This window comes from Gorilla gorilla, chromosome 4 (genome assembly GCF_029281585.2).
Source record: "Gorilla gorilla gorilla isolate KB3781 chromosome 4, NHGRI_mGorGor1-v2.1_pri, whole genome shotgun sequence".
Taxonomy (NCBI): Eukaryota; Metazoa; Chordata; class Mammalia; order Primates; family Hominidae; genus Gorilla; species Gorilla gorilla.
In genome coordinates this window covers 16,865,201-16,887,879 of record NC_073228.2, presented here as the reverse complement: position 1 = coordinate 16,887,879, position 22,679 = coordinate 16,865,201, and the positions used below count along the sequence as shown (strand labels likewise).

General features: G+C 55.5%; 1 protein-coding gene across 7 annotated transcripts; it reads left to right on the top strand.

The window, feature by feature from the left end:
- The first annotated feature begins 2,021 nt into the window (after window positions 1-2,021).
- On the top strand, window positions 2,022-20,272 carry SLC16A5 (solute carrier family 16 member 5). Of its 7 annotated transcripts, none has more exons than XM_055388986.2 (7): window positions 2,022-2,211; window positions 3,466-3,619; window positions 7,870-8,116; window positions 12,338-12,481; window positions 14,311-15,120; window positions 18,105-18,315; window positions 19,991-20,272. In XM_055388986.2, exons 3-7 carry the CDS (start codon window positions 7,918-7,920, stop codon window positions 20,142-20,144), a joined length of 1,518 nt encoding a protein of 505 aa, XP_055244961.1. In that variant the 5' UTR covers window positions 2,022-2,211; window positions 3,466-3,619; window positions 7,870-7,917; the 3' UTR covers window positions 20,145-20,272. The 7 variants fall into 7 exon arrangements, with proteins under 7 accessions (XP_055244961.1, XP_055244965.1, XP_055244963.1 ...); XM_055388990.2 differs by having other exon boundaries at window positions 14,261-15,120; XM_055388988.2 differs by having other exon boundaries at window positions 3,429-3,619.
- Window positions 20,273-22,679: the final 2,407 nt, after the last annotated feature.

Genomic DNA, 22,679 nt, shown 5'->3' with positions numbered 1-22,679 from the left:
GCTCCTGGGGATAACATCACTATTGCAAAATCTAAGATCAGTGCTTGAGATATTTTGTAGACTCTGAACTTCATGGATCAGCTGACACCACCCAGACTGGTAATCTGGCTCAGCCACTTCTGCCATCCAACCCAGGAACAGAGGACAGCAAGAAAACCTCACTTCAACCCCTTATGATTCCATCTCCAACCTGACCAATCAGCACTCCCCACTTCCCCAGCACCTACCCACCAAATTATCTTTAAAAACTCTGATCCCCAAATACTCAGGGAGACTGATTTGAGTAGTAATAAAACTCCCGTCTTCCACACAGCCAGCTCTGCGTGAATTAGTCTTTCTCTATTGCAATCCCCGTTTTGATAAATCGGGTTTGTCTAGGCAGTGGGCAAGGTGAACCCACTGGGTGGTTACAGTGGCTGAGGTCAGTGAGTGAGGAAGAATGATTTGAGGCCAGAAAGATGGGTAAGCGCCAGGCTTGGAAGGGCCCTGTAGCCACCCCAGGGACTCACCTTCATCTCCAGGGCCTGCAGGGTTTCAGTTTTTTGTTTTTTTTTTTTGAGACCAAGTTTCGCTCTCATCACCCAGGCTAGAGTGCAATGGCGCAATCTCAGCTCACTGCAACCTCCACCTCCTGGGTTCAAGTGATTCTCTTGCCTCAGTCTCCCGAGTAGCTGGGATTACAGGCATGCGCCACCACACCCGGCTAATTTTTGTATTTTTGGTAGAGACCGAGTTTCACCATGTTAGCCAGGCTGGTCTCGAACTTCTGACCTCAGATGCTCCTCCCGCCTCAGCCTCCCAAAGTGCTGGGATTACAGGCATGAGCCACCGCGCCCGGCCAAGGCCTGCAGGGTTTTAAGCAGGGTTGGCAGTAGGGCAAGATCAGGCTTAATGGATCTGAAAGATCAGTCACCTACAGTGTTGAAAAGGAATCTGAGGTCTGAGCTGGACAACAGGTGGCGGTGGATGGTGTGGGGATGGAGATGAGGGTAAAGGGTCAGGTTTGAGAAACAGTAAGGGGTAAAGTGAGCGGGACTTGGTTGTGGATTGGTTGTGAAAGAGGCGAAGGTCAAAGAGACTCATGGGATTTGTCCCAGGCACCTAAGTAGATGTGGTGCTGTAATTTGCTCAAGCATGGAGCACATAAGGTATCCCAGGTTTAGCAGGGGGCGGCAGAGGACAGTGTCAATGGCAAGTTCCGGTCATTGTTGAGTTTTAAAGGCCTTTGAGGCACACAAGGATAGGTTCCAGTTTGAATATCTGGACTGGACATAAAAGGCACCGGATCGTGAGTATACAGGGTGTGGTTGGAGTCACCATGTGGAGTGAGAAGAGGGAGGGGGAAGGTCTGAGGCTGTGAAACTCCACCGTCCACAGATCAAAAATAAACAAGGCCGGGTGCGGTGCTCATGCCTGTAATCCCAGCACTTTGAGAAGCCGAGGCGAGTGGATCACCTGAGGTCAGGAGTTCAAGACCAGCCTGGCCAACATGGTGAAACCCCATCTCTACTAAAAATACAAAAATTACCCGGGTGCCGTGGTGTGCACTTGCAATCCTAGCTACTCAGGAGGCTGAGGCAGGAGAATTGCTTGAACCCAGAAGGCGGAGGCTGCAGTGAGCTGAGATCGCGCCGCTGCACTCCAGCGTGGGCAACCGAGCGAGACTCCCGGCCAACTGAGTACATTTCAACTAATGCACATCAAGGGCTACCCAGGTAGGGGAAGAGGGAAAAACCTGAAAAGGGCCTGTAGTTCTGAGGGCCACATGCAGAAGTGGTGGGTGTCCTCTCACCTGCTCCCAGGGCTGAGGGGTCTGCCTGCTCCCCTACAAGGGACTGCCTGGACTCCCACCCGCAGGCGCAGCCCTCAAAGCTCGAGGCTTTCATTGGAAGGGCTCCCGGGCAGGGAAAACGCAGAAAGAAGGGATCCTCAACCTCGGGCTCTGCGCCTTCCCCACCCCACTTCCTGGGAGGTGTGGTCTCTTTATGGCATGTTATCTCCGCCCCAAGCCCGGGGCCCTAGACCCTGAGCCGGGAAAACCAGAAGCTAGAAAGAGGGCATCCGGGTTGTGCAAATTTCAGACACACGGATATCCCGCGGCGCCTGCGTCCGGAGCCCGGCCCTGCTGCTGGACTGTCCTCGGCCACGCCCGCCGCCCCTCCCGCGTCCTGGCCCCTTCCCCACCCGACGGAATCCCGGGGAGGCTGGAAGGTGGGTCCCCGCCCACGCCGCCCTGGGCCCGCCCTGCCTGGCCGCGGCGCTTGGCCCAGTCCCGTGGTCCTCGTCGCGACCGGCCCGGGCCGCAGGACGCCGCGCTCGGGGGAGCTGAGCCACCTCTCCGCCAGGCCCGTGCGAGCGGGTGAGCGGGCTCCCCGGGCCCCACTGCCTCGGACGCGTCCCCTCCTCGCCCAGTCCCCTCTAGCGCTGTCGCAGACCTCCTGCCAGGGCCCCAGGTCTCTTCCCGCCTGGGCGGGCTCAGTGGCGGTGAGGATCTAGAAAAGTCTTCCTGTCCTGGTTCTGAGCAGCCCTGGGGCCTGGGGTGATGACCCGCAAGCCCGAGGGCGCTCGGACTCCTGGCCCGAAATTCCAGGGCGGACACAGCCCGGGATCCCAGCAGCCCCAACTCGGAGGAGCTCTGCCCCGGGGAGGGAGGGACAGCGGAGTGGAAACCAGATTCCGGGGCAGCACTGCGGGGATGGGCAGGCCGAGAGTACGGCATGAGGTCCCAGTTGCCTGTCCCAAACCCTTGCTGGTTTTGCAGTGAATATGGGGGGATAAAGGGAAGGGAGAGAGTGATTTGCCCCAGCCACCCCACCTCTGGGGCTGCCTCCCTCCTCCCTAGGCCAACCACAGGGTTGAGGGTTCCTCAGCCCCAAGCTCAAGCCTGCCCTTGCTGCTCTCTGCTGGACGGGAGCCCTTCTGCTGCCTGCCTGGGTCCTGGGCTACAGCCCAGGAGCCTACTTAATATGGGAAGGAGGGAGGGGTCCCCAGGGCCTGCCTCATTTCCAGCCCGGGGCTCTGCCACCATGGGAGGAGAGCTGGGAAGAAGAAGAGGAGGCCCCCTCGACTCTGGACACCAAGCCCCTAACACGAGACCCCTGGATGAGAGCATCCGCTCTCCCGTGACCAGGCGTTCGAGCTCCAGGGGCAGGGAAAGGATTCCCAGGGCCTAGTGAGGCCCCTGTTATCAGATGAGGCGCCCTGAAAACATAGGCTGGGCTTGTGTGAGATGGGAGAAAGACCAGAAGTGTCATCTAAACTTCTCCCTGCCCACACATCCAGCTTCATGGCACTGGGCTACGAAGCTGGTCTCATTGGGCCTAGGGGTCTTTGACAGCTGAGCTTGGCAGCCCCTGGGGCCCAACCTCACCCCTAGTCCCAGCAAGTGAGAGCGAAGCATCTTGCCCTGTCTACCTCCTTGCCCAAAGCACACACCTGGCAGTGACCATGACTCATGGTTCCCAGTACAAAGAAAAGAGCACTTCCCTGCTGGGGCAGAGGCCAAGCCAGAGCCCTGGCGCCATCACCTCTCTGCCCTGCTTGAGTCTGGAATGGACCTCCCTGCCTGGAAGCTGCATTGCCCTTGGTCCTGGGCCTGCCTGCCCCCTGGGGAACACAGGTGGGTCACATTCATCTCTTTTGTGCTCAGCCAGAGGCTGGGTGAGGGTTCATGAACAGGTTCTTGCTTATAGTGTGGAAGGGGGTAGCAGGGTGGGAGGTGATAATAAAGAAGGGGGTGATCCACTCCAGTGTGGTGTGAAGACCACTATTAAGGTGAGAAAACAGGCCAGGTGCGGTGTCTCACAACTGTAATCCCAGCACTTTGGGAGGCTGAGGCAGGCGGATCACTTGAGGTCAAGAGTTCGAGACCACCTGGCCGATACCGTGAAACCCCGTCTCTACTAAAAATACAAAAATTAGCCAGGCATAGTGGCGTGGGCCTGTAATCCCAGCTACTTCGGAGGCTGAGGCAGGAGAATTGCTTGAACCCAGGAGGCAGAGATTGCAGTGAGCTGAGATTGTACCACTGCACTCCAGCCTGGGAGACAGAGCGAGACTTCATCTCAGAAAAAAAAAAAAAAAAGGCGAGAAAACAGGAAGGAGGTGTAGCCCAGCCTGGGGTGGGAGTCAGGTTAGTTCCCAGGGATGCTGCTAGGGCTGAATCTTCTTTTAAGACTACTCAGGAGCGGTAGTAAGAAGGAGGGAAAGAGTAGAACAAGGAGATCGATCTGTATCTGCCTGTGAACAATTAACTGAAATTACTCACTACCTTTGCACCAGCCTAAGGGGTGAATTTTTTCTTTTTTTTTTCTTTTGAGACAGAGTCTCACCGTCACCCAGGCTGGAGTGCAGTGACGTGATCTCAGCTCAGTGCAAACTCCGCCTCCTGGGTTCAAGCGATTCTCCTGCCTCAGCCTAGTTTTTTATTTGTAGTAGAGACAGGGTGTCACCATGTTGGCCAGGCTAGTCTTGAACTCCTGACCCCAGGTGAGCCGCCTGCCTCGGCCTCCCAAAATGCTGGGATTACAGGTGTGAGCCACCGTGCCTGGCAGGGCTGAATTTTGAAAGACCAGTTGACTGGAGAAACCGCTCGATGGGAGGGGAGGCTGGAGAGCCGACTGGGCATCCACACGGTGTATGTGACCTGGGACTTACTGGGAGTGGGAGAGGAGACAGGGAAGGCCATGTCTGCAGTGGGAGTCCCAGAGAGGCGGGGGAAGGGGGTCCTCAGACCTTGGTGGCAGGGTTTCTTTTTTTTTTTTTTTTTTTTTGAGACGGGAGTCTCACTCTGTTGCCCAGGCTGGAGTGTAGTGACGCGATCTTGACTCACCACAACCTCCAACCTCCGCCTCCCGGGTTCAAGCGATTCTCCTGCCTCAACCTCCCGAGTAGCTGCGACTACAGGCGAGCCCCACCACGCCCGGCTAATTATTGTATTTTTAGTAGAGACGGGGTTTCACTATGTTGGCCAGGCTGGTCTCGAACTCCTGACCTCGTGATCCGCCTGCCTCAGTCTCCCAAAGTGCTGGGATTGCAGGTGTGAGCCACCGCACCCGGCCTGGCAGCAGAGCTTCTAGTGTGCAAAGGTGCATAAGGGTTCCTGGGCTCGGATTGGCCTGGGGCCTGGAGAGAGGATATGTTCAGGAACAGCCAGCTCCACTGAAAGGTTCCGGAGGGAAGGTGGGATTCAGAGTGAAGGTCACAGGAGCCTGGGCAAAGTCCCCAAAAACACTGCCCCAAAAAGTGGATGCTGAGAGCTCTTCTCATAGAAAGAGACTTCTCCATAGACTTCTTCCTGGCAGAGCAAGAAGGGACCAGAGCCAGGCAGTGGGGAGAGGGAGCAGGGCTGGGGTCCAGCCTCCAGGCCTCCCAAATGCCACCAGGGCCTCGGGGCCTGGGAGTGCCAGGGCTAGGTGGCAGGGAACAGGGAAAGGCAGGAGGAAGCCAGGAAGGCTGTAGCCTTCCCGGGAGGAAGAGGTGAGAGTATCAAGTGGGAGAGCAGAAGAGCTGGGGAGGAGAGGCGAGCTATGGAGCAGGGCTGGAACCTTGACATTGGGGCAACACAGAGGATCAGGTGGCGCCTGTGGCCTTTCCGTTTGCTGAGGGAACAGAAATCCTGGGAGAGGCCAGGGCTAGTTTGCTGGAGAAGCCTCATCTGCGATATTGCCTGGCCTGGAGCTGGGCCAGGAGGAGGGCCAGGCTGGGAGGATCTCTAGCCAGAGGTCGCATTCAGAGGGCACGAGGGCAGGCAGTGCTCCGCCCTGCACATGGGTCACACACCCTCACACCCTGAGGCTGCGATGAATGGGACGGTCACCTTGGTGGGGCTCCCAGGGTCCTCTGGGAGGGCGGAGGATTGGAGACAGCAAAGGAGGCAGTTCAGAGTGGAGCCGGCTTAGGTGCTGCTTTAAAACTCCTAGGCCTGGAGGGAAGCAGTGGGGTGCTGGGCTTGGCAGGAAGAGGGGGTTTCATATTTCTGGTAGTTGTCTGAGTTTCCCCAGAGCTTCCCAGGACCTGGGGTGAAAGGGAGGGAGGCTGTGGGAACAGCAGCTCCGGGATGCGTGGGCTTCACTGAGGTGGAGGCTGCTCCCTCGCAGTGCCTGCTGCAGCCTAGAGCCCCCAGGCGGTGAGGTCTGAGGGGGTTGGGGGGCCAGGGCGCAGGAGGCAGGACAGGAGGGGGTTGAAAAAGGGGTCCAAACTTGGTGAGGGGACCTTGGGACTTTGGAGGCCTGGTTATGGCAGCTTCTGTGATGAGGGGAGTGGCCTGGGTGGTGTTGAATTAAGATAGGACTGGCTGCACCTTGCTAAGCCAAAGATGTGAGGGGGGTGTGTGTGTGCATGCATGCGCACACGCAGATGTGCATGTCTGCACTGTGTGTGTCCGTATGTCTGTAGCATGTGTGACTCTGGGCATGTATGCATGTGTGTACCTATGTGTGTGTCTCTCTGTGTTTGTGTGTAACTGTGTGTCTGCTAGTGTGTCTTGTGTACCTGTTTGTATGCCTCTGTGTGTGTTTGTATGTTTGCATTGTGTGTGACGGTACATATCTCTGTGTTTGTGTGAGTGTCTACGCATCTGTGTAGTATGTGTCTGTCAGTGTCCCTTCGTGTCTCTGGACTTTTTTGGGTATCTAAGTGTGTGTCTTTTTTTTTTTTTTTTGAGACAGAGTCTTGCTATGTCACTAGGCTGGAGTGCAGTGGCACGATCTCAGCTCACTGCAACCTCCGCCTCCTGGGTTCAAGCGATTCTCCTGCCTCAGCCTCCCGAGTAGCTGGGATTTTTGTATGTTTAGTAGAGACGGGGTTTCACCACGTTGGCCAGGATGGTCTCGATCTTCTGACCTCATGATCTGCCTGCCTCGGCCTCCCAAAGTGCTGGGATTACAGGCGTGAGCCATCGTGCCTGGCCAAGTGTGTGTCTTTATATGAGTTTGTGTGCCCATGTGGTCTTTGTGTGGGTCAGTGGATCTCTGTGTGTGTGACTATCCAAGTGTGTGTCTCCGTGTGTGTGCGTGTGTCTGTATGTTTCTGTGCTTGTCTGTGTGAGTGTGCGCTGTGACTGTGTTCGTGTGCGACTGGGTATGTGTGTGTGTGTGCCGCTGCGTGTGTGTGTGTGTGTGTGTGTGTGTGTGTTTATTATTCAGTGTGATTGCGGAACTTGAGTCTTGGCCTTGAGCTCTGTTTGAAAGGAGTGTTGCAGGGTGACTGCAAAGGGGCCGATGGGAAAGGCCTGGGGGCATGGGGGTGGATGAGGCCCATGCTTTCTCCAAAGCTGCTGGTTGGGTGCTTGTGAAACTCTTTTGTGTATGCTCTGTGGCTGCTCCTAGCACCGGCCTGCTCACTCGGGCCTTCACAACAGCACCAATAGTAACTTTGCTGCTTCTGAGGCATTGCGAAAGTCTGTGTTTGTATGCAGGAACCCTGGGCAGGAGTGTCTGAAATGTATCCTTGGGTGCATTTGGGGGGCGTTGGGACCACACTGACCCCAGAGGTCTGCTGCATTCTACAAGCAGTGACTGAGTGGGCTAGGAGGTCCCCCTGTTGACTTCTAAGTGATGTAACAATTAGAGACAATTGTACCCCATTGCCTGGTGCCACGTGCCCTGCCCCGTCCTGTCCCTCCTATCCCTCCTGTCCCTCCTGTCCTTCCTGCCACCTCCTGCCAGGCTGGCTCTGGGAAGTGGGTGAAAGGAGATGCCAAGGCCAACGCGTGGGCCTCTGGCCACCTCCCAGGGGCGGTGCCCCTCTGTGACACCTGGTACTTGGGTATGAGGAAGGGATGGCTTAGCTGCCCAGAGAAGGTGACAGGTGGGCCAGGAGAGACGGACAGCCTGCTGACCACCAGGCTCCATTCTGTCCCCTCCCCAGGCAGCAGCCACATTGGCAGTGAGGCCGTGGCAGCGTTGGCAGCAGAGGATGCCCCAGGCCCTGGAGCGTGCAGATGGCAGCTGGGCCTGGGTGGTGCTGCTGGCCACCATGGTGACCCAGGGCCTCACCCTGGGCTTCCCCACGTGTATCGGCATCTTCTTCACTGAACTGCAATGGGAGTTCCAGGCCAGCAACAGCGAGACCTCTTGGTTCCCCTCCATCCTCACGGCTGTGCTCCACATGGCAGGTGAGCGGCCTAGGGAGGGGCCGATGAGAAAGTCCTAGGGGTTGCGGGGAAGCCACAACCTCCCTGGCCTTCTGATTCCCTCTCTCTGAGGCCACAGTCTTTGCCTCCTGGGTGAATTCCTAAGGTTTCACCAGATTTCACCAGGGGCCCCTGGCTGGAATCCAGCTGGACTGGGCTGGAGCCGGGGAGAGAGTGGGGAGGTGCCTGGGTTGCAAAGCCAGGCGGAGCCTTGCGTCCTTTCTGTGGAATCCATTCCGACACAGGCATAGGTGTGCTGGGGCGCTCAGTGCCAGGCTGGGAAGAGCGCTGGGGCCAGGCCACCAAGACTCTCCTGCTTTCCAGCTGGCCGGTCTCTCTGAACCTTGGTTGCTTCCTCTGCAATCTGAGGGTGATGCCCGGCATCCTGCCCAGCTCCCACATGGAATAGCAGGGAAGACCACTGTCTTCCCTGGAGGTGCTGGGAGCTGGGAAATGTATGCGGCTGTGAATTATTAATATTTTGGAGACCCTCACTAGGGCAGGGAGTGGCTTCAGGATAGGAAAGGGGATGCAAGGAAGACACCAGGAATGGCCGGGCGCGATGGCTCACGCCTGTAATCCCAGCACTTTGGGAGGCCGAGGCGGGCAGATCACCTGAGGTCGGGAGTTTGAGACCAGCCTGACCAACATGGAGAAACCCTGTCTCTACTAAAAATACAAAATTAGCTGGGCGTGGTGGCGGGTGCCTGTAATCCCAGCTACTCGGGAGGCTGAGGCAGGAGAATCTCTTGAACCCAGGAGGCAGAGGTTGCGGTGAGCCAAGATGGTGCCATTGTACTCCAGCCTGGGCAACAAGAGTGAAACTGTCTCAAAAAAAAAAAAAAAAAAGACACCAGGAACAAGAGGGGGACAAGGCAGGAGCCCCAGCTCTCCCGGGACTCCCTGCAGAGAGGAGGTTGCTAAGTGGGGATGAGGGAGGAAGGCAGCCCCTGTCTGCCCCTTCTCCTGGCTCTGTCACCATAGGCCTCAGAGGCCCGTGTTCCTGGCTGGCTTTTCCAGGAGTGTGACTGCCTCACCCTGACCCCAGCGTTGGGAGCAGGGCAGAGGGAGGGTTCTCTGCAGTCGCCGTGGACACAGGGACCTGCCCTCGGCTCCTGGGAGCTCTCCAGGGAGACTGCATAGACCCCGGCCTTGGAGGGGCCCGGTGGACAGGAGCCTGAGCTGATGGCCCACAGGCCTCTGCAGGCGTGTGTCTGCTGGCCGCAGCTGCCCATCTCCCCGGCTACCTCCTGGCTACTCCCTCCACTTGCCACCAGCAGCCTGCCTATTATTCCAGGTCCTGCCCTCAAACTGGGAGGGAGGTGAGGCTCGGAGAAAGCGCCACCCTCCTGGGTGAGCTCTGAATCTGCCACATGGCCTCTGGCCTGCAGGGTTGGGGCAGGGAGTGGGAATCCCAGAGGGCTGCTTCTCACACAAGCAGAGCAGGGTTCCTGGGCCAGGGGCTAGGAACCGGGCACCCGGTGGGGAACCTACTCCCCAGCTGACTTGTGGCTCACCACCCCCAGCAGGCATCTCAGCGTCTCCATCAGCATGGGATTCCTGTCTGGCCATCTCTATCACGTACACATACACGTGTATGAGCCTGTGCTCATTCAGAGTACTGTAGACATTTTATTTTGTTTATGTTTATTTATTTATTTGCTTATTTTTGAGACAGAGTCTCACTCTGTCACCTGGGCTGGAGTGCAGTGGCATGATCACAGCCTGTTGCAGCCTTGACCTCTCAAGCTCAAGTGATCCTCCCACCTCAGTCTCCCGAGTAGCTGGGACCACAGGTGTGCACCACCACACCCAGCTAATTTTTTTTTTTTTTTGAGATGGAGTCTCGCTCTGTTGCCCAGGCTGGAGTGCAGTGGTGCAATCTCAGCTTGCTGCAACCTCCGCCTCCCAGGTTCAAGCGATTCTCCTGCCTCAGCCTCCTGAGTAGCTGGGACTACAGGTGCGCACCACCACGCCTGGCTAATTTTTTGTATTTTTAGTAGAGACGGGGTTTCACCGTGTTAGCCAGGATGGTCTCGATCTCCTGACCTCATGATCTGCCGGCCTTGGCCTCCCAAAGTGCTGGGATTACAGGTGTGAGCCACCGCGCCCAGCCCATACCCAGCTAATTTTTTTACTTTTTGTAGAGACGGGGTCTCACTATGTTGCTCAGGCTGGTCTCAAACTCCTGGGCTCAAGTGATCTACCTGCCTGGGCCTCTCAAAGTGCTGGGATTACAGACATGAGCCACGGCACCTGACCACAGTATTATAGAAATTTTTAAACACGATGAATCATGGATACTTTCACTGATCCTTTCAAGTGCCCCTGCCCCTACCTACGCCTTTTAGAGGTAAGGAAAGCAAGCAGGCACAGAACACAAGACCTGCCCAAGGCTGAAGAGTGAGTTCACGGCAGAGGAAACACCCTGCGTCCCGCCCGGCCACACCACCCTCAGCTATGCAGCTCTGGCCTGCAGCCCAGTCCCCACCCCCAACCCTGTGACTCAGGGCTTTCCCCAATGTCACCTTCCTTAAGTCAGGCCAGAGTCTCTGGCGTGAGGAAGATCTGTGGGTCAGTCCTCTCCAGAGCCACCTCCCCCTCTACAGGGGCAGAGACGCCGGGCCACCAGCCTCTGCTTGATTATGTCTGCGACGGGCTGCTCACTTAGTCTGTCACTCTCTTTTTTCTTTTTTTTTTTTTTGGAGACGGAGCCTCCCTCTCTCACCCAGGCTGGAGTGTAGTGGCACAATCTCGGCTCACTGCAACCTCCACCTCCCGGGTTCAAGCGATTCTCCTGCCTCAGCCTCCCTAGTAGCTGGGAATTACAGGCATGTGCCACCACACCCAGCTAATTTTTGTATTTTTAGTAGAGACGGGGTTTTACAATGTTACCCAGGCTGGTCTCGAACTCCTGACTTCAGGCGATCCACCTGCCTCGGCCTCCCAAAGTGCTGGGATTACAGGCGTGAGCCACCACGCATGGCCACTCCATCACTTTTTTTTTTTTTTTTTTTTTGAGATGTAGTTTCACTCTGTCGCCCAGGATGGAGCGCATCGGGTTCTGCCTCCCAGGTTCAAGCGATTCTCCTGCCTCAGCCTCCCAAGTAGCTGGGATTACAGGCACGCACCACCACGCCTGGCTAATTTTTGTATTTTTAGTAGAGATGGGGTTTCACCATGTTGGCCAGGCTGGTCTTGAACTCCTGACCTTAAGTGATCCACCCACCTCAGCCTCCCAAAGTACTGGGATTACAGGCGTGAGCCACCACACCCGGCCTACTCTGTCACTTTTATACTTACACTGGCTCACACCACACATCCCCCCTCCACCGCAGGCACACACAAGCACCTCATGCGCACACACTTCCCTGTCCCTTTAGTTGCACTCTCGGAGAGTAAGTTAGAGAAGCTCCACATGTGCTTGGGTGAATGGGGCCCCTGTGAGGTGCCAAGGAGCAGTCTGCAGCTCTTTTCTATTTTTGGGGGGTGTGGATTGGTGAGAAAGCAGCTGGGAGCCAGGCAAGGAACAGGCCCCCCTCCACATTGAGCCAAACCTCTCGGTGCAGACTTTGGTGGTGCTGGAGGTGGTGTGGGAGGGGAGAACCTACCCTGCCTGATTGTCTGCAGAACACTCTAGAGGCCAGTGCAAGGAGGCGCAGAGGGGCCCAGGGTTCCCCTCAGCTGTAGGGCTGGGAAGGTGGTGGAAGGGTGGGAGGGATCTAGCCAGTCTTCCTGAGGATGTTGGGGGTGGGGGCGGGGCAGGTAAAACAGGATCTGAAGGTGCACACTGTAGTCTAGATGTCCTGGAACACTGCCCCGACTCCTCCCACCAACAGACCCCCAGTGAAGTGGAGGAGGTAAACTCATGAACCAATCCTGTTTCACCCGGATAGAATGAGTAGCCTCAGGTCTGTGTAGTTCAGGGTCTTGCTCCACCTTTCAGGGAATCCTCATCAGGGTCAAACATCGCCCAGTCTGAATCCTCACTTTGCAGGGGAAAAAATTGAGGCACGGAGAGGGATCAGGCTTTGCTCAGGCCACATGGCCAGTCCGTGGCAGGTGGGTATCAGAATCCAGGCCTGCTCGTGCCCTTGAAACCACCTGGCTAGTTCCAGCTGGAACTGCCCTCTCCCAGCCACTCTCCTCCTCTCCCGCCACCTCCTCATTCAGCTGCTACCTGCTGGCTGTCTTCTCCCACAGGGCCCCTGTGCAGCATCCTGGTGGGACGCTTCGGCTGCAGAGTGACCGTGATGCTGGGGGGCGTGCTGGCCAGCCTGGGCATGGTGGCCAGCTCCTTCTCTCACAACCTCAGCCAGCTCTACTTCACAGCAGGATTCATCACAGGTGACTATCACTTCATCTCCAGAATTTATAGGCACCCGCTAGAAAGTGCCAGGCACAAGTGTACAGGGCAGGCAGGCCTCTTAATCTTCTGGAACTGCTGGCTGGGTGTGGTGGCTCACACCTGTTATCCCAGCACTTTGGGAGGCTGAGGCGGGCAGATCACCTGAGGTCAGGGGTTCGAGACTAGCCCGGCCAACATGGTGAAACCCTGTCTATACTAAAAAAAATACAAAAATTAGCCAGGCTTGGTGGCGGGCCCCTGTAGTCCCAGCTACTCGAGGCTGAGGCAGGAGAATCGCCCGGGAAGTGGAGGTTGCAGTGAGCCATGATCACACCACTGTACTCCAGCCTGGGCAACAGAGCAAGAGCCCATCTCAAAAACACAAAAAACAAAGTGCTGGGATTACAGGTGTGAGCCCATCATGCCCAGCCCTTCCACGGCATTTTGTTTTAAGGGGACTGGAGGAACAGACTATACCCGGAAGTGGTTATGAGGTCAAGAGAGGTTTTTTTGTTTGTTTGTTTGTTTGTTGTTTGTTTTTAATGGGAGAAATAACGAAGGAGAAGGATCTAGGAAAGAAGAGAAAAAGGATGATGCAGGCGAGAGGGGACTTGCTAGAGGGGTGCCTCTGAGTGGAGAGGATGCAGGGCAGAAGGGAGGGACAGCCACTGGGGGAATGGGCAAGCCATTGTCACTGGCTAGCAGGCATGTGGGCAGCTGAGCATAAGGATGGGGAGGAGGTGTTGGGGTGCACAGAGGAAGACACCGGTAGTTACCTAGCAGGGCAGGCAAGGCATGACTGAGGGAGCTGTAGTGGCATCACAGGCAGCCTGAGGGCCCGCCTGAGGCCACGGTCACACATGATGGAGAACTTTTTCTCCAGCATGCTCAGGTGTGCAGGTGCAGACACTGAGTGGGTGGGGAGCTGGGAAGGCCCCTCTGGAGAGGTGGCGTCTGAACTGAGAGGAGAGTGGAAAGTCTGGAGGAAGCAGATTCCAAGAAGAAGGAACAGCAGCTACAAATAACCCAAGGTAGGGGCAGCTTCATGTCCAGAGGCAGAGAAAGAAGCTCCTGTGGCTTGATCCTAGTGAGTGACAGGGAGCAGCCTGAGATGGCATCTGAGAGGCGGGCTGCAGCCAGCCCACAGAGAGCCTTCCAGGGCATTGTGGAGACTGGATTTTTTGTCAAGTGTGATGGGAAGTCTTTGGAAGGTGTTAAGCCAAGAGAGACTTAATCCAATTTGGGGTTTGTTTGTTTGTTTCTGAGACAGAGTCTCGCTCTGTTGCCCAGGCTGGAGTGCAGTGGCACAATCTCAGCTCACTGCAACCTCCTCAGCTCACTGCAACCTCCACTTCCCGGGTTCAAGTGATTCTCCTGACTCAGCCTCCTAGGTAGCTATTACAGACTACAGGCGCCTGCCACTAAGCCTGGCTAATTTTTTGTATTTTTAGTAGAGATGGGGTTTCACCATGTTGGTCTCAAACTCCTGACCTCAAGTGATCCGCCAACCTTGGCCTCCCAAAGTGCTGGGATTACAGGCGTGAGCCACCGCGCCTGGCCCAATTTGGGTTTTTAAAAGATAACTCTTGTGCTACACCTAGGGGAACAGGGATGCCCTGGCAGCCTTGGGAGGGCAGATCTGGGGTGGGGTGCCTACAGGGAGGTGGCAAGGCCAGCTGATTCCATGGTCAGTCCCCGGGGACTTGGAGCTGGGTATGGACTAGAACCAGAGGAGGGCAGGTGTGTGAAATGACCGCCGACCCCACCCCCGGGTGCAGGTGGAAGGCCCCAGTGCGCCTCCAGGCTGGTTTCCCCTCTTGCCCCGCAGGCCTGGGCATGTGCTTCAGCTTCCAGTCAAGCATCACGGTGCTGGGCTTCTACTTTGTCCGCCGGCGGGTGCTGGCCAACGCGCTGGCCTCGATGGGCGTCTCCCTGGGCATCACCCTCTGGCCGCTGCTCTCCCGCTACCTTCTGGAGAACCTGGGCTGGAGGGGTACCTTCCTTGTCTTCGGCGGGGTCTTTCTCCACTGCTGCATCTGCGGGGCCATCATAAGGCCTGTGGCCACCAGTGTGGCCCCTGAGACCAAAGAATGTCCCCCGCCACCTCCCGAGACACCTGCACTCGGCTGCCTGGCCACATGCGGCCGGACCATCCAGCGCCACCTGGCCTTCGACATCCTGCAGCACAACACAGGCTACTGCGTGTACATACTGGGTGTGATGTGGTCCGTCCTGGGCTTCCCACTGCCACAAGTCTTCCTCGTGCCATATGCCATGTGGCACAGCGTGGACGAGCAGCAGGCAGCCCTCCTCATCTCCATCATCGGCTTCAGCAACATCTTCCTGAGGCCGCTAGCCGGGCTGATGGCAGGACGGCCGGCCTTTGCTAGCCACCGCAAGTACCTGTTCAGCCTGGCACTCCTGCTCAACGGGCTCACTAACCTGGTGTGTGCGGCATCAGGTGACTTCTGGGTGCTCGTGGGCTACTGCCTGGCGTACAGCGTGTCCATGAGTGGCATCGGCGCCCTCATCTTCCAGGTTCTCATGGACATCATCCCCATGGATCAGTTCCCCAGAGCCCTGGGACTCTTCACTGTCCTGGACGGCCTTGCTTTCCTCATCTCCCCGCCACTGGCCGGTGAGGAGCTGGGAGGGAGGGCAGCCAGATAGTGTGGTAAAAGGGGAACAGTTTAGACAGATCTGGGCCCAGTCCAGCATCTCCAGAGGTTGTGCTACAGCTGGTTTCCAACCTGGCACTCAGAGTATGAACAGTTAAAAACACAGGTTTGGCCGGGCGCGGTGGCTCATGCCTGTAATCCCAGCACTTTGGGAGGCCGGGGCGGGCAGATCATGAGGTCAGGAGATCAAGACCATCCTGGCCAACATGGTGAAACCCCGTCTCTACTAAAAATACAAAAAAATTAGTTGGGCGTTGTGGCGGGCGCCTGTAGTCCCAGCTACTCGGGAGGCTGAGGCAGGAGAATGGCATGAACACAGGAGGCAGAGCTTGCAGTGAGCTGAGATCACACCACTGCACTCCAGGCTGGGCAACAAAGCGAGACTCCGCCTCAAAAAAAAAAAAAAAAGCATGGGTTTGTGACCAGGTGTGGTGGCTCACGCCTGTAATCCCAGCACTTTGGGAGGCTGAGGCGGGTGGATCACGAGGTCAGGAGATCGAGACCAACATGGCTAACGTGGTGAAACCCCATCTCTATTAAAAATACAAAAAAATTAGCTGGGTGTGGTGGCGGGCACCTGTAAGTCCCAGCTACTCGGGAGGCTGACACCAGAGAATCGTTTGAACCCAGGAGGCAGAGGTTGCAGTGAGCTGAGATCACGCCACTGCACTCCAGCCTGGGTGACAGAGTGAGACTCCATCTGAAAAAAAAAAAAAAAAGCATGGGTTTGTGTACCAAACCTCAGTCCTCCATCATCCTCCCTGTACCTCCTTTTTCCTTTTTGTTGAGACAAGGTCTTGCTCTGTCACCCAGGCTGGAGTGCAGTGGTGCAATCACAGCTCACTGCAGCCTCAACCTGCCAGACTCAAGTGATCTTCCCACCTCAGCCCCCCAAGTAGCTGGGACTGCAGGCACATGCCACCACACCCAGCTAATTTTTATATTTTTTATAGAAATGGGGTTTCACCATGTTGCTCAGGCTGCTCTCAAACTCCTAGGCTCAAGTGATCTGCCTCCCTCAGCCTCCCAAAATGCTGGGATTACAGGTGTGAGCCATTGCGCCTGGCCACCTCCTTTTTCCTATCAGTAAAGTGGGGATAAATAGAATCTACCTCCAAGGAAAGAGCTTAGGAGAGAGTCTGGTGTGCAGTCAGCATCCTGCAGAGTTTCCTGTAATGATCATCCCAGTTCTCCTGCTTCCTGCCTGTGGGACCCAGGCAAGTCTTTTTCCTTTTTTGAGCCACAGTGCCATCTGCAAAATGCGGACGAGAGCACCTGCCCTAACCATTTATTCACCTCTGCCAGCCTCTGGGTGTGCATGGGGATCAAAAGGTCTCCATTCCCAGCCTGACCAACATGGTGAAACCCCATCTCTACTAAAAATACAAAAAATTAGCCAGGTGTGGTGGTGTGCGTCTATAATCCCAGTTACTTGGGAGGCTGAGGCAGGAGAATTGCTTAAACCCGGGAGGTGGAGGTTACAGTGAGCCAAGATCACACCACTGCACTCCAGCCTGGGCGACAGAGTGAAACTCCAACTCGAAAAAAATGAAAGGTCCCCATCCCCTGGGGGATTACCTTCTAGGGCAGAAGTCAGGAGTGAAAACAAAGAGACACATCCGCAACCATCGTGGTGATTTATGATGCGAGGGAAACCAAATAGGGAAGTAGAGGTGCACGTGAGAGGCAGCTGAGAGTGTGAGATTCTGAGCAAATGAGGGCAGGTTTGTAAAGCCCTTGGTACTGGGGAGCAGTCAGACAACACAAAGCGGCGGTTATTAGAGTAGATCCGGGAGGTTGAGTTCAGCCCAATGGGGACTCCGTCCAAGTGTGGCGTTGGAAGGCCCAGTTTCCAAGGGAATTCTTTTTTCTTTTTTTTTTTTTGAGGCAGAGTCTCGCTCTGTCATCCAGGCTGGAGTGCAATGGTGTGATCTCAGCTCACTACAACCTCTGCCTCCTGGGTTCAAGCAATCCTCCTGCCTCAGCCTCCTGAGTAGCTGGGACTACAGGTGCGTGCCACCACACTCGGCTAATTTTTGTATTTTTAGTAGAGATGGGGTTTCACTGTATTGGCCAGGCTGGTCTCGAACTCCTGACCTCGTGATCTGCTGGCCTCGGCCTCCCAGAGTGCTGGGATTACAGGTGTGAGCCACCGCTCCCTGCCTTAGTTTTTGTATTTTTAGTGGAGACAGGGTTTCACCATGTTGGCCAGGCTGGTCTCGAACTCCTGACCTCGTGATCCACCTGCCTCAGCCTCCTAAAGTGCTGGGATTACAGGCGTGAGCCACTGTGCCCATCCAAGGGAATTCTTTGTTTTTTTTTTTTTTTAATGGAGTCTCACTCTGTTGCCCAGACTGGAGTGCAGTGGTACGATCTTGGTTCACTGCAACCTCTGCCGTCCAGGTTCAAGTGATTCTCCTACCTCAGCCTCTCAAGTAGCTGGGATTACAGGCACCTGCCCCCGCGCCTAATTTTTGTAGTTTTGGTAGGAACAGGGTTTCACCATCTTGGCCAGGCTGGTCTTGAACTCCTGACCTTGTGATCTACCCACCTCAGCCTCCCAAAGTGCTGGGATTACAGGCGTGAGCCACCGTGTCAGGCCCCAAGGGAATTCTTTAAGCAAACAAGTGGGGAGAGCTCTTCAGAAGGAGGCATAGGTGAGACCTGGAGGGTGGGTGAGCAAATATCCCAGACTCCACTAGTTCCCTGCCACCACATGCCCTTAAGTTCTCTTGCAGCCTGAGGACTCTTCCTGCCCAGGCCAGAGGAGGTTGTGTTTCTTCCCCTCCTTTCATTCTTCAAGTATCTGTTGAGTGTCTACTGGGTGTCAGCCACAATTCCTAGTACAGCAGAGACAAAAATAAAATACCTGCTGTCAGGGAACACACAGTTGAGTTGGGGGGAGGCCTGGTAGCACTGGCCTAACTTGATCTCTGTTCCCCAGGGCTGCTCCTGGATGCCACCAACAACTTTAGCTATGTTTTCTACATGTCCAGCTTCTTCCTCATCTCAGCTGCCCTCTTCATGGGTGGCAGCTTCTATGCCCTGCAGAAGAAGGAGCAAGGCAAGCAGGCTGTCGCAGCGGATGCCCTGGAGCGGGATCTTTTCTTGGAAGCCAAAGACGGTCCTGGGAAGCAACGGTCCCCTGAGATCATGTATGTAACCAGCGTCTAAGACCCAGGGGTCACCTGTGTGACCAGTGTCTGAGTCCTGGGATCACTGAGTGAACACTGTCTCAGCCCAGCCCAGGATGGGGACCTCTAGCTCCTTCACCAGGGGCTTGGGTGAAGAGTAGCCCAGGAAGCCCGGGCTGTCCAGGCTCTGCAAGCTGGGACTCTGCCAGGAGCTGGGACTTTGGAGGCTGGCCTCTGAAGATGCCCTGAGAAACTCTTTTTTTTTTTTTTTTTCTTTTTTTTGGAGGCGGAGTTTCACTCTTGTTGCCCAGGCTGGAGTGCAGTGGCACCATCTTGGCTCACTGCAACCTCTGCCTCCCAAGTTCAAGCGATTCTCCTGCCTCTGCCCCCCAAGTAGCTGAGATTACAGGCATGCACCACCACACCCGGCTAATTTTGTCTTTTAGTAGAGACGGGGTTTCTCCATGTTGGTCAGGCTCGTCTCCAACTTCCAACCTCAGGTGATCCGCCCACCTCAGCCTCCCAAAGTGCTGGGATTACAGGCGTGAGCCACCGCGCCCAGCCAGAGGAACCCTTTTCTAACAACTAGCGGAATCCAGGAGCAGGCCCTCCAGACTTTTTCCCTTGGGTACCAGGGTACTCGGGGCCCAGGAAGCTGGGTCTGAGCCCTGCTCAGGTTTGTCCCGGCCGGCTCAGCGCAGCTGGCTGTGTGTTGCTGCTCCTACAGCTCAATGCACTGGACCTTCTCGTCCAGCCTGGATGCCTCCATCGTTTCTCTTTGTCTTTCTCTGGCCTCCATACAGTTCTGAAGAGCTCACCTTCCTCTAGGTTCCTCCTGCCCTGCTCTTCCCAAGTGACCCAGCCCTCACCTGTAGGGCAGCCAAGGCTGGTGGTGCAGCTGCCCCCACCGAAGGTCATTGGGCCTCGCACTGGGCAGTGCAGAGGTCCAGGCTGAGGAGTTGAGTGGCGCGCCCATCCTGGCGCCTGTGCAGAGAATGGGAGGGGGGCCCCTGGCTTGGATCCTAGAATCGGTGAAGTCTGAGGGCCCCCCTGCAGTCTCAGCAGGACCTGCTCTATCTAGGGGCTTCCTCCTTCCTTTCCCCACCCTGTCTCCTTGGCGGGGAGGATTAGTGCCAGGTGGGGGAAGCCAGACATTTGACTGACGGGAGAGGAAGGCTTGCCAGGCAGCCCGAAGACTGTTGTGAAAATGGGGCTGCTTTTGCAAGGGAAGCTCTTTTACTCCCCATTCCTGTCCTCCAGAGGCCCCCCTTTTCCCTGCCGTGTTATTGGTGTCAACTCTGGGGTAAGTGGCTGGCTGGACTCACCCCTGCTCCCTGTACACCTGTGCCTGTGACCTGGCGGTCCGAGCTCCCCACACACACATTTTGCTGGTGCCTTTCCCTGAAGTCACCACCCAGGGGCTGGCTGTCATCAGCCCATTCTTGTCCCAGCAGGGTACCGAGGGAATGAGAAAACAGAATGTGTTTGAATTACACATAAAAATGTTCCCTGCAGCAGGTCATAAACTTTGTGAACTAATGAAGCTGAAAAACAGAGCTGGAGTACGTTTCCCCTCACCCTTCCTTTCCTCCCAGCTCAGCAAGGGGTGCTCGGGTTCAGGATGTTGTTTGTTGATTCAGGCTCAACCAGGCTCCGGCAAGAAAACCTTATCAGGAGATTTTATTTTCATGAACAGGTGCCAGTCTTCCCGCCAGCCACGTCCAGCTGGCGTCAATAAGCATCTTTGGGGATGTCCTGCCTCCTCCAGGACCAGCCATGAGTGGCTCTTACGGCCAAAGGCGGTACTGCAGGCCAAGCAAAGGGCTCTGGGCTGGAATAGCCGTACCTGAGTGCCTGTTTGACTCCGCCACTATCTGCCATGTCAGTTGGGCAAATTGTTGACCACCTCTGAGCCTTGAAAAAGTAGGAGGTTACTTTGTTAGAGCAAAATAATAAAATTTAATTTTAAAAAAGAAAACGTAGGAGGTTTGTTTGGATGAGCTAGTCTCTTCCGGTTGAAAAGTCTGACTCGGTGAGCATCCTGACGACTCCATTTCCTTCTGGCTCCCCACCCAGTCTTACACTTGGCTGCCATCAATACCACATGCTCTGAAGGGAGAGTGCTTGCAGGTACTTTGCCAAATCCTGTCTGCTCCATCTCAGTTGAATGGAAAAGGAGGGAGGTGGGGCTGGTAGATAGGTGCTTTTGGTGCTAGTATCCACCAGGTTTTGTGTGCATCCCGTAATGAGCCCACTTCCTGAAAACATTTAAAGAAAAAAGATATCAGCTGGAGATGGCAGTGCGCACATGTAATCCCAGCTACTCGGGAGGTTGAGGTGGGAGGATCACTCAAACCTGGGAGTTTGAGGCCAGCCTGGGCAACACAGCAAGACCCTGTCTCTTTAAAAAAAAAATAAAAAATAAAAAAGGCTGGGTGTGGTGGCTCACGCCTGTAATCCCAGCACTTTGAGAGGCCAAGACGGGTGGGTCACTAGAGGTCAGGAGTTCAAGACCAGCCTGGCCAACATGGCAAAACCCCATCTCTACTAAAAATACAAAAATTAGCCAGGCGTGGTAGCAGGTGCCTGTAATCCCAGCTACTTGGGAGGCTGAGGCAGGAAATTTGCTTGAACTGGAGAGGAAGAGGTTGTCGTGAGCTGGGATCACGCCACTGCACTACAGCCTGGGTGATGGAATGAGACTCTGTCTCAAAAAAAAAACAAACAAACAAAAAAAACACTTTGGGAGGTCAGAGCAGGAGGATCGCTTGAGACCAGGACTTCAAGACCAGCCTGGGCAACATAGAGACCCTGTCTCTACAGAAAAATTAAGGAAAGGGAAAAAAAAAAGCCAAGTGTGGTGGATCATGCCTGTAATCCCAACACTTTGGAAGGCCAAGATGGGAGAATCACTTGAGAGGCCACCCTGGGCCACATAAGGAGAACTCCATCTCTACAAAAAATTTAAAACTTAGCTGGACATGGTGGCACAGGCCTGTAGTCCAAGCCACTCAGGAGGCAGAGGTGGGAGGATCCCTTGAGCCAAGAAGTTCAAGGTTGCAGTAAGCTGTGATCACACCACTGCACTCCAGCCTGGGTGACAAAGACCTTGTCCCCCCTTCCCCCCAAAAAAAAGGTATCAATGAATGTTCTGCATAGGAAACTTTCATCTCACCTGCTCCTAGGCAAGAATAGCAATCATCTCTGGGCAGAATTCCTTCAATAAATATTTACTGCGTATCTACTGTGTGCCAGAGACTGGGCAGAGGTAAGACCTACCAAGGGCTGAGAATTCCACCCCAAGGAGGGCCCCTCCCTGAGGCCTTAAGAAGGGAGAAGACTGGCTGGGTGCGGTGGCTCATGCCTGTAATCCCAGCACTTTGGGAGGCTGAGACAGGTGGATCACGAGGTCAAGATATCGAGACCATCCTGGCCAACATGGTGAAACCCCGTCTCCGCTAAAAATACAAAAATTAGGCCGGCGCGGTGGCTCACGCCTGTAATCCCAGCACTTTGGGAGGCCAAGGCTGGTGGGTCACGAGGTCAGGAGATCGAGACCATCCTGGCTAACACGGTGAAACCTCGTCTCTATTAAAAATACAAAACATTAGTCGGGCATCGTGGCGGGTGCCTGTAGTCCCAGCTATTCAGGAGGCTGAGGCAGGAGAATGGCGTGAACCTGGGAGGCGGAGCTTTCAGTGAGCCGAGATCGCACCACTGCACTCCAACCCGGATGACAGAGCAAGACACTGTCTCAGAAAAAAAATACAAAAATTAGCTGGGTGCAGTGGTGCGTGCCTGTAATCCCAGCTACTCTGGAGGCTGAGGCAGGAGAATCACTTGAATCTGGGAGGCTGAGGTTGTAGTGAGCCGAGATCGCACCACTGTACTCCAGCCTGGCGACAGAGCGAGACTCCATCTCAAAAAGAAAAAAAGGGAGAAGACCAATGAGGGAAGATGGGGTAGCCCATCTGATTCTGCAATCCCCATCTAGCTGATTGCCTGCGAACCTCTAGAGAAGGTCTGGGGCAGTTCCTGGGCAGGGAGGGATGGAGCTTACTTCCATCCTCCCTGTTTCTGGGCTCCTATTTGCTGCTCTGTCCAGCAAGAGGCAGAGAAACCCCTTGGGCACCTCGGGGTAAGATGCACTTCCCAGGCTGCAGAGGCTCCCAACAGAAGCCAAAGGGCTTTGGTGAGGGTCCTGGGGCCTAGGTACCCAGACTAAGTTAGAAACTCCTGCGTCAGAGGGTGTACATAGGGCAGGGGCTGACCACAAGGACCTGAAACCTCAGAGGTGAGGCCTGCTTCCAATGGGGCTGCAGCTGGCTGGAGTGTGACAGCCACTCTGCCTTCATCCGGGCCCAGGGTTTAAGATTATGGTCCTT

Excerpts from the sequence above, each read along its gene's own strand:
- SLC16A5 (XM_055388986.2), top strand. The coding sequence starts at position 7,918 with ATGCCCCAGGCCCTGGAGCGTGCAGATGGCAGCTGGGCCTGGGTGGTG. Across the intron at positions 12,482-14,310 it reads CACAGCAGGATTCATCACAG|GCCTGGGCATGTGCTTCAGC; the intron begins GTGACTATCACT and ends CTTGCCCCGCAG. Across the intron at positions 15,121-18,104 it reads CATCTCCCCGCCACTGGCCG|GGCTGCTCCTGGATGCCACC; the intron begins GTGAGGAGCTGG and ends TCTGTTCCCCAG.